The 17052-nt window shown below is 39.4% G+C and overlaps 1 protein-coding gene across 2 annotated transcripts; it reads right to left on the bottom strand.

Moving 5' to 3' along the window:
• Nucleotides 1-3306: 3306 nt before the first annotated feature.
• On the bottom strand, nucleotides 3307-14136 carry LOC143031070 (uncharacterized). Of its 2 annotated transcripts, none has more exons than XM_076194468.1 (4): nucleotides 13677-14136; nucleotides 4691-6979; nucleotides 3981-4183; nucleotides 3307-3735 (listed from the first exon to the last, which is right to left on the bottom strand). In XM_076194468.1, exon 2 carries the CDS (start codon nucleotides 6873-6875, stop codon nucleotides 5616-5618), a length of 1260 nt encoding a protein of 419 aa, XP_076050583.1. In that variant the 5' UTR covers nucleotides 6876-6979; nucleotides 13677-14136; the 3' UTR covers nucleotides 3307-3735; nucleotides 3981-4183; nucleotides 4691-5615. The 2 variants fall into 2 exon arrangements, with proteins under 2 accessions (XP_076050583.1, XP_076050582.1); XM_076194467.1 differs by having other exon boundaries at nucleotides 13658-14136.
• Nucleotides 14137-17052: the final 2916 nt, after the last annotated feature.

The raw sequence follows: 17052 nt of genomic DNA on the forward strand, positions 1-17052 counted from the left end.
CATTCACCCTTGTCTTCTGTCCTCTCCCGTCCTTCCTCAACAGACATTCCCCTCTTCCCCAAAGCCCCCTTCACCCCATCCATCCACCTCATCCTAGGACGTCCCCTCATGTTCACTCCGTCCATATCTGCCTTCCACATCTCTTTTACTAGTCTTTCTTCACTCATTCTTTCCATGTGTCCAAACCATCCCAATACTCTTTCATCAACCCTATCTCCCAACTCCCTTTCCATGCCCGTTCTTCTCCTCACCTCCTCATTTCTTACTCTATCTAGCCTAGTAACCCCCATCATACTTCTCAGACACCTCATCTCAAACACATTCAAACCCTTTCTCTCTTATGTTCCATGTTTCTTCCCCATACAGTGCTGTTGGCACAATCACTCCTTCATACAGTCTCCTCTTAGCATCCATTCCTAAATGTCTATTCCTCATTACACTCTTCAATCCACCAAGGCATTTACTTGCTTCTCTCAATCTACATTCTACCTCCACCTTCGCACCCAAGTATCTATAACTATCCACTTCCTCCAGTCGCTCTCCCTTTATGCTCACTTCCAGTCTACTGCCACTTTCACCCCTTGTACATCTCATCACCTTACTTTTACCCACATTTATCTTTAGCTTTCTTCTATCACATACTCTCCCAAACTCTGTCACCAACTTCCTCAGTCCCTCCTCCGATCCTGCCACAAGCGCAGTGTCGTCAGCAAACAACAGCTGGCTCACCTCCCACTTTTCTCCATTTTCTTTAACCATCTCCAATCCCTGACCCACTACCCTTGCATTTACCTCTCGCAATACCCCATCCATGTATAAGTTGAACAGCCAGGGCGACATAACGCATCCTTGACGAAGTCCCACCTTTACCTCGAACCACTCACTCACTCCAAATTTTATTTAATTTGGAAAATGTAAAAACAGAATATCGAAAGATTATAAAATTGGTGAAGAAGTAAAAAAAGTAAACTAGGGAAAAGACCTTGGAGTGATGATCAGCAAAGACATGACACCGGATAAGCATATTAATGAAATAGTTGGAGAAACCTACTATTTATTGAGGTCAATAAAAGTGGCATTTGCCTATTTGGATGAGGAAAAAATTAAAAGAAATTTAACTACATTAATAAGACCAAAACTTGAGTATGCAGCAACACTATGGACACCCAGTACCAAAAAGAATATAAAAAAATTAGAAAGAATACAAAGAGTAACAACAAAATTGGCACCAACTCTTTCCAAAATGACATATGAACAAAGACTGCCCAAAATAGTATTACCAACTCTGGAACAAAGAAGGGAAAGAGGAGACTTAATAACTATCAATAGAATTATGAAGGGAATGGAAATCTTAGATAGGAATGACTTATTGAAATGGGACAATGGAAAAACAAGAGGACGAAACTAAAAAAAGATAATTACAGAAGAGATCTGAAAAAAAAAGCTTTCCACACAGAGTGATAGATAATTAGAACAAATTAGACAAAGAAACAGTGTGTGCAAACACTATTAAAGATTTTAAGAAAAATCTTGATGCTGAGAGATACAAAGACGGGTCACCACGAGCATAGCTCCCTTCCCGTATAATACAACTAGGTAAATACAGCTTAGAAGGAACACTGTTCACAGCACAAATCGCACTGGAATGGATTCTCACCAGTGCAAGTCACTATGTCACATTTGAGAGGCACCTGTGGGTTCTCATATACCTTGTGAGAGGCTCCTTTTGTGAGAAAGCTGCATCACACAGGTTGTGGTCAAAGTAGAGTGTTCTCCACCACACATGGTCCACAGGTATGGGGGCTCCTGCCCTTTTCCAATGGCTGGGACCCTTGTAAAATGTGGGGGAGGGGGGGGGCAGATGGATATCCCAGAGGTCATGGGAAATTACCAGGTAAAATTCTTAACTAGTCTAATATCAACATTAAACATTAATAATTAGAAGGACATATCCAAGCTGTTGAATAAGGGGGGGGGGGTTAGGAAGAAATAATGCAAACAATCTTCTAAGGATGTTTGATTAGGATACTACAGAACCGAAATATCTACAAAGTTAGCACTGGACAAAGTCAGTCTGCTGCTCCACCACACCTGCTGGAATGACTACTGCCAGGACTATGTGGTCCTCTGCTGGAACTGGGACATTGCAAGTGCTGGAATGGCACAGCCACAATTATGTGGATTCCCCTCACTGTATGGTTGCTACACATTTCACAAGGTTTGTCAAAGATAACATTATTGAGACATCCTCAACAGCTACTACCTTTATAAAACAAGTACAAATGAACAACTGGGACAACTACAAAATAGACTGCAACTGGGGCAACTACAAACTAGGGTGCAACTAGAAGTAAACTGGCCAAACTGTACTACGAGTCAAACCCAATTGGCTACAACTAAATCTAAACAGCAACCAGGCAAGTGAAAGGCTTTAAAAGTCAACAGAGGTTTTCAAAGAATTGGTGATTATTTGCTAAAATAATGAAAAATAAATCCTGATTATTATGCAGTGATGAAAAGGCCTATCAAAATATCAGTAGCAGACGAACTTTTCCTTTGCCGACCTTCAGCTGTTCTCGTAAGACTGACATCAAGCTTGATGATTACATTCTGATTCACATCATGTGTGTGTATTATAAAATACCATGCTGTGTTGCCAACTTGATCAGTGATGTCATATTTTGTGTGTTGGCAAGGTTTTATCAAGTATTTAGTTTGAAAATGGTTTATTATGTTGCTTGAAGTTGCAACAGTGATTCAACGAACCAAACATCAGCGCTGGAATCATATCACAAAGTTGTGTGCTTCTTTGCTCCCAAGTCCCACCACTATTTTTTTTTTTTTTATGAAGCAATGAAAGGAAGGCAAGTACATATGTAACTTCAAACATCTGATGTAATTTCACTATGATAATTCAAGCAAAAGGGGTCTGAATTCATATTGAGAATGGTAAAATGTATGCATGGTGATTAGAAATCATCATTATTAATCTTCCACTTTCAGACTACTACTTGCTGTCCTTCAATGAAAATTCATATAGATAGCAGAAAAAACAAAATTAGACACACAATGGGCTATATCTTTTCCCAAAGCCAAAACAGGTGTTGGAGTGGCAAAGGAGAAAGTTGATCTAACATATGGTGAGTGTATGAAGCATTATTGTGCTACATATAACATCCAAACTGTGAAACTGCATAGGACTTCCTACTGGAGCACTGTGATAGATTCAAAACACTCACCTAAAAATTTGGTATTATTTTGATTATATGACAAAACGAAATAAAATGTACAAAATGTAAATCTCCATTTTTTATTTACAGAATATGTACAAATTTTGTTTGGCGAATTACTGAGGTTGCGTTCTGAATATCCATCATACAAACTTACAAGAGATGCCAAACTTCAGTCCGCTAAGAAAGTTCCTGAACCAGTCTTTTCCAAGTATGAAAATCAAGAGAAGTCTGACATCATCCAGAAAAAAAAGGTCCAGGTTTAATCTTCAACACACTGAATTTTTTCATATACCAAGGACACATGGTATTCCGAATATAATTCCAAGAATCTGAACCAAAGTCATTACTGAAGGGTATTTAAATCCTGTGTAATGTCCATCTGGTACAGGCCATTTTTTCCTAATTTGGTCTGGCGCACACTGGAAGGGGCAGGTGATTTCATTTGCTCAGTCCTTGCCAACACCACTCCACTAAATTATGATAGGCAAGATACCTGTACAGCCTTAAAGAAATAAAAGTACCAAGCTATGATCATTCATTTTGCTTTAAATTCATAAAACATGCATTTCTACATAGACTAATATATATATATATATATATATTATTTTTCAGACATATTTTAAGAATAAATATAATTTAATATAAGATTAGTAATATTTACTTCAAAACACAACTACCAAAATTTCAGCAATATTATTCAAATTAAAAGGCCTGGGCTTATATGTAACTGAAATACTGTAATCCTACCTGCACATATATAGGACTATTCACTTGTGCAGAGGTTGGTCATTCCCAATCACCCCATTGTCATTGATTCTATACATTGTCAATTCAAGAGCATATGGATTCAGGTAGACAATGAAAATTCTGAGTGCTGGGTGATGCACTGGAATCAGAGCAACACAAGCTCTCTCTGCCCTTTTGCTGTGACACAATGTCCACAGCTGCACCTGAAATAGTCAAATTCATGAATTTTAGCAAGGCCATGCGATGGGAAATGGGTAGTCCAGGGGGGGTTAGCTATTTCTGCAAGCTACAGGCTACCTGGAATAAAGTAACAACCTGAGCAAATGTCAGAAAATTTAATCAAAATTTCTTCTGCTTGCCTATAGGTCTATGGCATGAATGCCATAGGCCTAACCATGCTAACCTCCTTGCATGAACAGATGAACTATTCATGCACTGTGGATGTGGTCATCTTGGTGGTTGTGTGGGTATTTTTCCAAGAAAATAAAATAAAACCAGCCCTGCTGGGCATGCTGGGGCCTGGTAGATAGGGCCAGGCCCATCAATGTCTGCTGGGTATCAGGCCTACCATTTCATGCCTTCAAACCTTCAACTGCACCTCTGATGACAAACCAACGAAATCATGTGTCTTGTCTGGTGTGGTGTGTGGTTGGTGGTGTACGTTTATGTATGTAAAGCGTGCATGCAATAATGCATTCCAACGAACTCACCAGTCCTTATTTCCTGCTTGTTCTGGGCATTCATCCTCTGAAGTTTCCTCGCTCTCAACACGTTTTTCATCAGTTGAGTCATTTGGATATCCGAATTGGTTCATACGTGTATCCTTGAACCATACCCACGCTGGAACATGATGGAGCATCCAAATCCAATAACTCTTCTTCACTCACTGTGAAATCTCCATTGTGTTGCTTACTGGCCATGTCCAAGAATATAAACAACAACCCTAATGTCATCAGTTGTCCCAGCGGTGGAAAATGTAACTACGACATTGAAAAGTTCGTCTGCTATCAGGCACTTTTAAGATTATGCTACTTGGATAAAATCAAAACTATAAAATTCTAAATATGTGCATTTCAGTGTTCTAACTTCTAAGTTATTGTCAAACATGATATAACAAAAAATAAAGAGATCCAAAACCTCAGTTGACCTTTAAATAGATGAGGTGAATACCATCATCAATGACTAGTCATTCATATGCATGGACTGCAACCCAATTCAGGTAAATACTCATACTTCATGGGTCTTTACCAGGACAACCGTTAATATTTTTTGTACATAGAGGACAAATTCCTCATATATTGAACTATAAGAATGAATTTTGTTCACTCTTGAATGTAAAACAAACAGGTAAAACAAAAGGAACGCCACACAGGATCCTAAGTGTGCAGCCATCACTTGCGTAACTGTCTTTCTGCTGGCTTAATCCAAGCCCTCAAAAAAACTGTGATCTTTTCATCATACAGGTCATACAGGAATGGCTTCTATCCAATGTCCATCCTCATATGCCTTGTGAGAGAAGTCTTATGTGAAAAACCAGTCAAAGAGATCACACTGGAAAGGCTTCTCTCCTGTGGGAGTCTTCATATACTGAGTGGGATATCCCTTTTGTGAAAAAGCAGAGTTGTACAGGTCACACTAGAAAACCTCTCCTGTATGGCTCCTCATATGCTTTGTGAGAGAATCCTTTCTTGAGAAAGCTGCATTGCACAGGTCACATTGGAAAGGCTTCTCTCCTGTGTGAGTCCTCATATGCTTTGTGAGATAATCCTTTCTTGAGAAAGCTGCATTGCAGAGGTCACAATGGAAAGGCTTCTCTCCTGTGTGGGTCCTCATATGGGTTGTGAGACGACCATTTTCTGAGAAAGCAGAATCACACAGGTCACACTGGTAAGGCTTCTCTCCTGTGTGGGTCCTCATATGACTTGTGAGAGAAACCTTTTGTGAGAAAGCAGAATCACACAGGTCACACCAGAAAGGCTTCTCTCCTGTGTGGGTCCTCATATGATTTGTGAGATGACCTTTTCTTGAGAAAGCAGAATTGCACAAATCACACTGGAAAGGCTTCTCTCCTGTGTGGGTCCTCATATGCTTTATGAGATTACACTTTAATGAGAAAGCAGAATTGCACAGGTCACATTGGAAAGGCTTCTCTCCTGTGTGAGTCCTCATATGCTTTGTGAGAGAATCCTTTTTTGAGAAAGTTGTATTGCAGAGGTCACAATGGAAAGGCTTCTCTCCTGTGTGGGTCTTCATATGCTTTGTGAGAGAATCCTTTAGTGAGTAAGCTGCATTGCAGAGGTCACAATGGAAAGGCTTATCTCCTGTGTGGGTCCTCATATGCTTTGTGAGAGAATCCTTTAGTGAGTAAGCTGCATTGCAGAGGTCACAATGGAAAGGCTTCTCTCCTGTGTGGGTCCTCATATGATTTGTGAGATTACCCTTTTCTGAGAAAGCAGAATCACACAGGTCACACTGGTGAGGTTTCTCTCCTGTGTGGGTCCTCATATGCTTTGTGAGATGACCCTTTTGTGAAAAAGCAGAATCACACAGGTCACACTGGAAAGGCTTCTCTCCTGTGTGGGTCCTCATATGGTTTGTGAGATGACCCTTTCTTGAGAAAGCAGAATTGCACAGTTCACACTGGAAAGGCTTCTCTCCTGTGTGGGTCCTACACTGGAAAGGCTTCTCTCCTGTGTGGGTCCTCATATGTCTTGTGAAACTAACCTTTTCTGAGAAACCAGAATCGCACAGGTCACACTGAAAAGGCTTCTCTCCTGTATGGGTTCTCATATGCTTCTTAAGATAACCCTTTTGTGAAAAAGCAGAATCACACAGGTCACACTGGAAAGGCTTCTCTCCTCTGTGGGTCATCATGTGATGTCTTAGACGATTCATGATGTAGCTGTGCAATAGATGTCTCACCAGATCCTCTTCATCATGTGACACATGTGGCTTCTATGGATAGCTCTTCCAAAGGAATGGTGATAGTTACCCTCTTCCTGGAAAATATGTAATCATAAGATTCACATCTAACTCTTTGAAATTGTTTAATACACTGTAATAGGGTTGTGAATACTGTGTACACAAACCATTAATATTCAAGTCCCTTTATACCCTTTATACTTACCATAATGTAACATAAATGAGAAATAATAACAGCTATGGTGCTATTACATATCGTATTCTACTTTCGCAGTAGAAATATGCTGAAAACCATCCAATAGACATGTATACTCACCTCACCACAACCGGAATGACTAAAGTTCTGCTCTGGCTTTTTCATCATGTCATGAGATTTGGAAGTGAGGAACATGCCAGATGGCCGCAGCAGTCGTATTTTAACATAATTCCACAACATTCCACATTTGGGCACATATGACCAGAATTTAGATATGACAAACTCTAGGAAGTTCATCTCATTTGACCCAAATAAGTGATGCAAGTCACATCCTTTCAGATACACTGGTAAGTGGTGTGTCTGTGTTATTATTCCTGAATAATGTAATAAATGAAATTGTAGAGGAAATTTCCATATTTTTTCTTGTCACATTAAGTAAGATCCCTGTTTGTCTAATTATATAAAAAAAAAATGTTATACCTACTAAAACAATTTCAACAACCACGATGTAATCTGGAAGGAACCGCTATCAAAGGTGCAATCCCAGTAAAGTTGAAAATAGCAAGAAGACAATGTATAATGTGAGAATTAGTGATTTAACATTTTCAACCTACAGGCCATTTAAACACAGAGGCATTATATACATAAACCCAGTTATCTTCCAGGAAGCCTGTGACTCCCTAATGATTGTTGACACTTGTGTGATAATACATACATATGCCAAAGTTTTTTTCACTTTTGAAAGGAAGATAGCCAAAAAACAAAGGCATAAATTCCACTCCCACCCATTTCATCCCCACATACTCAACTCCCATCCACCACCCTCCTTCCCTCTTATCTTGGCTCCTCCTGGAGGAAGGATCATCTCTGCATCTCGCCCACTGCCCCAAGTCAGAAGCAGGATTGCAAAACACAGCACATCCACAGCAAGGCTGCTTCATTAAATGCTGATGTAACAATATGTAAACTAAGCCATTCATGCATTGATATTGTGAATGAGTAAGCAGTATTGGTTAAGACGTTTATAACAGTCTTTCTGATCGGAGAAGAGATGGAGGAGAACAATCTATTGGTTCATGTGAGTAAAGTCACACCCTTAGGGGGAGGCACTTTGTTGTAACAGTAAAGATCATTGGACTAAGAAAGTCGTAAAGTCAGTGCAGAGGTGGTGTAGGAAATATATTGAGGATCCCAGTAGGGAGTCCCTTGGTGTACACTGACAAGCCAAGTGTAATATCATTTGGGAAGAGAAAAATTTTACCTCCATTTAATTCACCCCATACAGAAATATTACTTCCTACAGAGAGATATGGTGAAAGACATACTTATGGGGACCCCCCACCCAATTTTTTTTTTTTTTTTTTTTTTTTTTTTCTTTCTTTCTTTCTTTTTTCTTTTTTTCTGAAGGATCTTGCTGATTTTTTCTGTGTGATATCTAGGTCTGAGGAAACCTTCTCAGCTTGAGTTCTATTCAGATCTGACCAGTAGTTTATTTATTTATTTTTTTTAATAAAAAACGTAAAAAATACCATATTTTTGGGCTACTTTCAAATCCTATCTCCTCTTACAATTTTTATTCGATTTCTTCCATTTTACAGCAAAAGAACCTTCTACATAAAAAAAAAAAAAAAAATTGAAAGTTTTTTTAATATCGTTGTTTAACGCCAAGGGGAAAAAAAATACAATTTTTATTTTGATACGTTATTAAAAAAATTCTATTTAACATATGCAAAAAAAACTCTCTATTTCATTTTTTGTCATTCATCTAGCTATTAATATAGACCTCATATGCAAAAATCGGTTGAAAATTAAGGTATGAGATAGACTTTGTGTATCAAAAACTTACATTTTTCAGAAACGAGTGTTAAAGTTTTTTTTTTTTCTTAGTTTGACTAAATTTTACATTGGACCTCCTAAGACCCATTGAAAACAGGTTCCATTGTATTTTCATGATGATTTTGCATCTTTCAAGTAACTCAGGCACTTTGTACCCTCCTACAGTGTAGGATATTATTCACTCAAAGTGAGGGTCTCATAAGGTGCCACGTTACTCTTTGTCGCAAAGTTTGAGTTCTTGGTCTTGAATGACCCAGCAAGGTAGTCTGATTGCTGGGATTCAGCTCTCTTTCTTTACTTGGGTGTCCTTTCTGGTGTTGGAACAGGCTCTTGCTGCATCAGGGACATCACTGTGAGGTCTGAGACTCTAAACCCAAGGTGTTGCAACAAGGAGGCATCCTTGTAGCCACTTGTTACCAAACAGTTGTTTGCGTAGAGACAAGGTGTCTGATATAGGTGTAGAGGACAGAGGATCAGGTGCTGAGGATGTGGATGTAGATGGCAGGGAGAGAGCTGCTGAAGGGAGTACTAGTGGTGGTGGCGGAGGTGGTGATAACAAAATTGATGCTGAGGTTCTTTCTTTCTCCCCTTGAGTTGCTAATGTAGACGTTCTTATCTTCTGCAAGTGTGCCTTTTGTTTGGATAGCTTAGGCATGGCTAATATCTTCAAATTTCTCTTCACTGAAAAATAGATGCGAATTTCACACGGCAAATTAGTGAACGCAGCAAGCTAGCATGTACATGTCCTTTACTTTGTAAGGCTATCAAGCCACTGCCAGTCGTACAGGCTGAACTTCCTTACACCACATAGTCACGTGCATGCTGGACGTAAGAGAAAACTTTATAAGTGCATCAAATGCAAAAAAATAGAGTAAAATATGGTCAAAACATATGTAAACAATGGTCGTGCACAGCATGTGGCTGCAGGGGGGAGGGAGGGTAGGCCCTTTGAATCCTTTAAAAATGGCGGTATGATAAAAACACTTCACAGCATCTAGAGCAAGATCCCTACTATGTATTTATGCAATAATTTTTTTTTTTTCGAATTCTTCTTAAATCTGGGGGTGGGGGTTCCCCTTAAGACAGTGATGAAAAGAAAGTTGAAAGTGAAAGAAGAAATACAAAATCATACAAGGAAACAGTAACAGAAGTAAACACATAGTTATGGAGGTGACAGACGCAGGTGAAACCCAATGCCCCATTTACCCAATCCATCCATCTCATCCTTGGTCACTCCTTCATGTTCACTCCTTCTACCTCTGTCTTCCACACCTCCTATATTAATCTTTCTTCACTCATTCTTTCCATGTGTCCAATCCATCCCAATACTTCTTCATCAATCCTATCTCCCAACTCCCTTTCCACACCCATTCTCCTCCTCACCTCCTCGTTTCTCACTCTAGCCTTGTTAACCCTATCATACTTCTTGGGCACCTCATCTCAAACACATTCAAAGTACTCTCTTATGTTCCATGTTTCTGCCCCATAAAGTGCTGTCAGCACAATCACTCCTCTATACAATCTCCTCATAGCATGCATTCCCAAATGTCTATTTCTCATTACACTTTTTAATCCTTTAAGGCATTCAATTGATTCTCTCAAACTACATTCTACCTCCACCTCAACTCCTCCCTTTCCTGCCACATTCGCACCCAAGTACCTAAAACTACCCACTTCCTCCAATCTCTCTCCTTTAATACTCACTACCAGTCTGCTGCCACTTTCTTCCCTTATACATCTCATCACCTTACTTTTACCCACATTTATCTTCAATTTACTTCTTTTGCAATCCTTCCCAAACTCCATCACTGACTTCCTCAATCCATCCTCTGATCCTCCTACAAGTGCAGCGGTGTCAGCAAACAACAACTGGCTTATCCCCCACTTTTCTCCATTTTCTTTAACCATCTCCAATCCCCGAAACTATTACCTTTGCATTTACCTCTTACACCAGCCCATTCATGTTTAAATTGAATAGCCAAGGTGACATAACACCTCCCTGGTGAAGTTCCACCTTTACCTCAAACTATTCACTCTCTCCATTTCTGATTTTAACACAAGCTCTACTACATACATACATACATATACCAAAGGCTTTTTCCCCTTACACAGGGGGTAGCCAATAAGAAAGGCATAGAACCAATCCCACCCATTCCATCCCCTACATATTCCATTTCCCTCCACCCTCCTCCCTCCCTCTCATCTTGGCACCTCCTGGATGACAGGTCATCCCTGCATCCTGTCCACTGCCCTGGGTCAGAAGCAGTGTTGCAAGACACAGCACATCCACAGCAAGGCCACTCTACTACTCTTGTAAAAACTCTTGACTGCTCTAAAAAGCTTTCCTCCTATCCCATATATCTGCAACACCTGCAGTGCTTTCCTGTCTACCCTGTACTAAACCTTTTCCAAATCCATAAAGCCCCAAAAAGCATCCTTACCTTGTCTTAAAACTTTTCACATATCTGTCTTACCACAAAAATCTGATCCACACAACTCCTACCTGTCCTAAACCCACACTGTTCCTCACTAATTTCTCCTTCTGCTCCTCTCCTAATCCTCTCAATCAAGACCCTCTTTCACCCCCTGCTTCCCCTGTTACTGTTTACTACTCTGACTACTGTTCCCTCCTATGGTTTTGTATTTCTTCATTACTTTTGAATTTCTTTCAATCACTTTTCTTAAGAATGTCTTTCACAATATCTTTCTGTATAAAGTAATTTTTCTCGATGGGGTGAATCAAACCAGGGTAAAATTTTCTTCGTTTTTCCCAAATAATGTTACACTTGGCTTGTCAAGGGTGGTAATTAGTAAAGATTTAGGAAAGAAATACACATTAACTCTAAACCACAGGTCCAATTTCATTAAAATTCAGAATTCTTGGGTTTTATGGATCAAGAAATCACATGAGCATGTCAAAAACAATATGAGACATCTCCATCATACCATATTTGCCTTTTCATGGCAACTATGAAGTTGTCAATTTTTAGATTATTATCAATAAAATCCAAACCACTAGCCCAATTGACATGCAACTTGGCATGTAAAGGTTTTATGGGTCAACAAATCAACTGAGCATGTCATTAACATTGCAGGACCTTCTTCTTATACAATTCTTACTAACACCTATCATGTTGCCATGGCAACTGTTGTCAATTTAGAAATAATCAATAAAATCCAAACTACTGGGATATTTGTTCAGTTTCTACATGGGCGTATTATAGATTTAGAAAATTAAGTATTAATTTTGTAAATTATAATACATGATCATAATATGTGATTTTCTGGGTGGAAATAAAAATAAAAGATACCTTGCTACAAGCAAATCTGCTGAAAAGCCCGCCAACGTCTCTCACAACGATGACGACGAGGACGATCCGGATGACATATAAATTACAGGTACTGATTTATTAAACACAGGTTAGGTTAGACGAATTCCAATTTATCATCCTTTCATTTCTTCGAAGTCGGCATCTATCATAACAAACATGGTGTACCATTCGTCTGACACAACTTCATTACTTACGAAATTTGTTTTAGCAACTTTTTTGTTTTTTATTTCTGCCCACAAAATTATATATTACCTTGATACATTATAATTTACAAAATGAATACTTAATTTTCTATTTTTATATTGCGCCCATGTGAAAAACTGAACATTTATCACCACTGGCTCAATTGACATGCAACTTAGCATGCGAAGGTTTTTGGGTCAACAAATCACCAAGTAAGCAATACCCAACAATCTTGAGCTCCTCATATCAGGGAGAAAATAGGTTAAAAAACAGTTTTCTCACATTAAAATATTGGTTTCTTGGTGCTTTCCCTTAATATTTTTACTCGGAAAACTAATTTGCCGAGGTTGATAATCAAATTTGCATTAGAATCGGTGAATATTTGTTTGCCTTTGAAGAATCGGGCATACACTTGCACAACAACAAGATAATTTGAATACCCTGCACATGCACTGAATGATGCACGCATTAAAACTAAGCGAAACAAAATCCAATGGGTCACAAAATATGGCGTTGTAAACAGTATCAGCGTGATGGTGGTGCTGCACTTGTTTTCGCGTGTATCTACATATTAATGATAAAGATGCTTATCAGTCTGTTTTATTTTTAATTGCTACCAATGTTAATACTAATTAACAATAGTTATATATGAAGCTCATAATACTCACAATGATAAGAGTTAGCCAATGACAGAGTTAAAGTTGGCAGTTGTGAGACTGGTGAATATCTTTATAATATACCACAATATTTGCCAGTCTCAATTATCTAAGAATTGCTACCAACATTACCATCATTTTGTGATACTTGTATATGGGTTTTAAAATACTAATTGATAAGAGGAACTGCAGCAGTGAGACCTGACCTGACCCAACCTATCCCCTTGGGCTTGGTAAAGTTATAAAAATAGATGTCCACTCATCTGAAAAATTCTTAAATAGCTATTGGCACTACTGTAACTATTAGTTTGCAGTACTTATATCTGTGGTTAAAACATTCAGAATGATAAGACCTAACCGACTATATAGGTAATTGCAGGTGCCAAGCTGGCAAACATCTTGATAAATATTAAATACCTTCACATTTATCCCTGTTCAGAATGCCAATAATCCCAATTACACTACCAAACGGTAAGTGAGGTGTAGCAAATGCCAAAAGTAAACACACATCGTATGCACTAAGCTACTTTACCACTATATGATTTCACTTACGAATTCAACAAAGGCATACTTGCTTGGCCTGTAGTCTGTACAAAAGACAGCCACGAAAACAAGCTCATCAAATAGATGAAAGCGTGCAACTCAAGCCTTCGCTGTCTAAGACGTCATATGTAAATAAACAATGCCAGGAACTTGAAGAATAATGGAGTAAAACAGTATATGGTGGCAATAACGAATTGACAGCAAGAAAATTCTTATACGGGAAAACAAAAATAGATGTTAAAAAGGAGACACTACACAAAATATGGAAAGCAACAGAAAAGATGAAGGAGGCGGGCGGAGTATAAACAAAGGAAACAAAACAAAATCAGGATAGGAATTCTCGTGGTTGGAGTAAACGAAGGAGTCAGAACACCTAACGAAGCGCTTATTCCATATTCTCGCGGTCGGACATCGTCTCATGTCTACCCTGCGCGGCGGTCGTAAGCTCCTGGCCGTGGTCGGTTGTGAGGCTAAACTCTTAACTTTCCGTCAATCATATGATATGATAATTTGAAGATTTAAAAGACTGTTCAACCGATGTATATATTGGTCAAGTAACGTAACAAACTGCTTATTTGCTTCGTATCTGTTTTGGTCGGTTATTAGGGAGAATAAATTTTGAGAATGAAGACAAAAATTACATAATATCAATACATTTTGGTGTACGATCTACATAGCCAGCGTGATCTGTGTATAATTTGCGTAATTGAGAATTATATGTATATATATATATATATATATATATATATTTATATATATATATATATATATATATATATATATATGTATATAATATATATATATATATATACATATATATATATATACATATGTGTGTGTGTGTGTGTGTGTGTGTGTGTGTGTGTGTGTGCGCGCGCGCGTGTGTGTGTGTATTCACTTGGTCTTTGGATCACGTGTTGGACTCGTGATCGACAGCTATTTCCCTCCCGGAAGAGAGCTCAGAGCTCGTAGGTCCGCTGTATGGGTAATGCTATGACCTTGCACACACAAACACACACCCAACTCCCCGCCCACGTCTATGTGTGTGTGTGTGTGTGTGTGTGTGTGTGTGTGTGTGTGTGTGTGTGTGTGTGTGTGTGTGTATTCACCACGGATCTGCTGCAGTCTCTGTCGAGACAGCCAGACACCACCCTACGGCAGTGAGCTCAGAGCTCCTTATTAGCCGATCTCTGGGTAGGTCTGAGACCACTCACACACCACACACCGGGACAGCAAGGTCACAACTCCTTGACTAACGTCCCGTACCTACTCGCCGCTAGGTGAACAGGGGCTACACGTGAAAGGAGACAAACCCAACTTATCTCCGCCCGACCGGGGAATCGAACCCCGGTTCTCTGGCTTGTGTGTGTGTGTGTGTGTGTGTGTGTGTGTGTGTGTGTGTGTGTGTGTGTGTGTGTGTGTGTGTGTGTGTGTGTGTGTGTGTGTGTGTGTGTGTGTGTGTGTGTGATTCACCTTGGTCTATGGATCACGTGTTGGACTCGTGATCGACAGCTATTTCCCTCCCGGAAGAGAGCTCAGAGCTCGTATGACCAATCTATGTGTAATGCTATGACCTTACACACACACACACACACACACACACACACACACACACACACACACACACACACACACACACACACACACACACACACACACACACTTCCCCGCCCACGAGAGTCGGGGAGTTTGTGAGTGTATTTGCCTACTTGTATTTACCTAATTGTTGTATTATACGGGAAGGGAGCTATGCTCGTAATGACCCGTGTTTGTATCTTTCGGCATCAAGTTTTTTCTTAAAATCTTGAATGGTGTTTGCACACACTGTTTCTTTGTCTAATTCGTTCCAGGTATCTATCACTCTGTGTGGGAAGCTATTTTTTCAAATCTCGACTGTAATTATCTTTTTTGAGTTTCTTTTCGTGTCCTTTTTTTTCATTGGCCCATTTCAATAAACATTTCTTATCTAATCCTTTCATTCCTTTCATAATTCTATAGATAGTTAGTAGGTCTCCTCTTTCCCATCTTTGTTCCAGAGTTGGTAATTCCAATTTGGACAATCTTCGTTCATATGTCATTTTGGAATGAATTGGAGCCAGTTTTGTTGTTGCTCTTTGTATTCTTTCTATCTTTTTCTTATATTCTTTTTGGTACTGGGTGTCCATAGTGTTGCTGCGTATTTGAGTTTTGGTCTTATTAGTGTAGTTATTTTTTTTATCATTTCCTCATCCAAATAGATAAATGCCACTTTTGTTGACCTCAATAAATTGTAGGTTCTCCGTGTGTGTGTGTGTGTGTGTGTGTGTGTGTGTGTATTTACCTAGTTGTATTTACCTAGTTGTATTTTACGGGAAGGGGAGCTATGCTCGTGGGGTCCCGTGTGTGTGTGTGTGTGTGTGTGTGTATGTGTGTGTGTGTGTGTGTGTGTGTGTGTGTGTGCGTGCGTGCGTGTCTGTGTCTGTGTCTGTGTACACGCACGCGCACACACTGTGGCGCGGTTGGTATAGCGCTGGACTGGGAAGTACGGTGGTGCTCGCAGTACCTGGTTCGAATCCTGCCCAGGGCCGAAATTATTTCGGTATCGCTGTGATTCGGGTCGTTACTCTGACTCTCGTGGGCGGGGAGTTGTGTGTGTGTGTGTGTGTGTGTGTGTGTGTGTGTGTGTGTGTGTGTGTGTGTGTGTGTCTGTGTGAAAGGTCATAGCATTACCCATAGATCGGTCATCCGAGCTCTGAGCTCTCTTCCGGAAGGGAAATAGCTGTCGATCACGAGTCCAACACGTGATCCAAAAGACCAAGGTGAAAGACCAAGGTGAATGAAAAGGATATTGTAGATAAATGCAAAGAGCAACCAACCTAAGCTATTCTATCGATACGTGAATGGTAACCCTAAAAACAAACAGGAAATGGTGAAACTACGCCAAGGGAATATAGAATACACAGAAGAATTAGAAATGGCCGAAGTCATGAATAATTATTTCAAATCTGTCTTCAATAGAGAGAAAGCACAATAATGGGACGAAGGTAATGACAAGCCATCTCCCCCCCATGAACGAGATAACAATAACACAAAAAGGAATATTGGAACTGCACCTATCAAACCTTGACGGCAGGAAATCACATGGCCCGGATGGAATTGCAAATTGGATTCTAAAGGAATGCAAAGAAGAATAGCGGACAAAATACATAACATAATAAGTTGCTCACTCAAAGAAGGAAAAATACCAAAAGACTGGAAAATGCTAACATTGTACCAATATATAAAAGAGGAAACAAAGAAGAACCAACTAACTATAGGCCAGTCTCATTAACAAGTACTATCTAAGCCAAAATTTGTGAGAAAATCATCAAGAATAGATGGGTAAAACACCTGGAAGACAACAATATATCAAACCCAAGACAATT

This window comes from Oratosquilla oratoria, chromosome 12 (genome assembly GCF_046742065.1).
Source record: "Oratosquilla oratoria isolate Oo_2021 chromosome 12, ASM4674206v1, whole genome shotgun sequence".
In the NCBI taxonomy this organism is placed as follows: Eukaryota; Metazoa; Arthropoda; class Malacostraca; order Stomatopoda; family Squillidae; genus Oratosquilla; species Oratosquilla oratoria.

Excerpts from the sequence above, each read along its gene's own strand:
- LOC143031070 (XM_076194468.1), bottom strand. The coding sequence starts at position 6,875 with ATGAATCGTCTAAGACATCACATGATGACCCACAGAGGAGAGAAGCCT.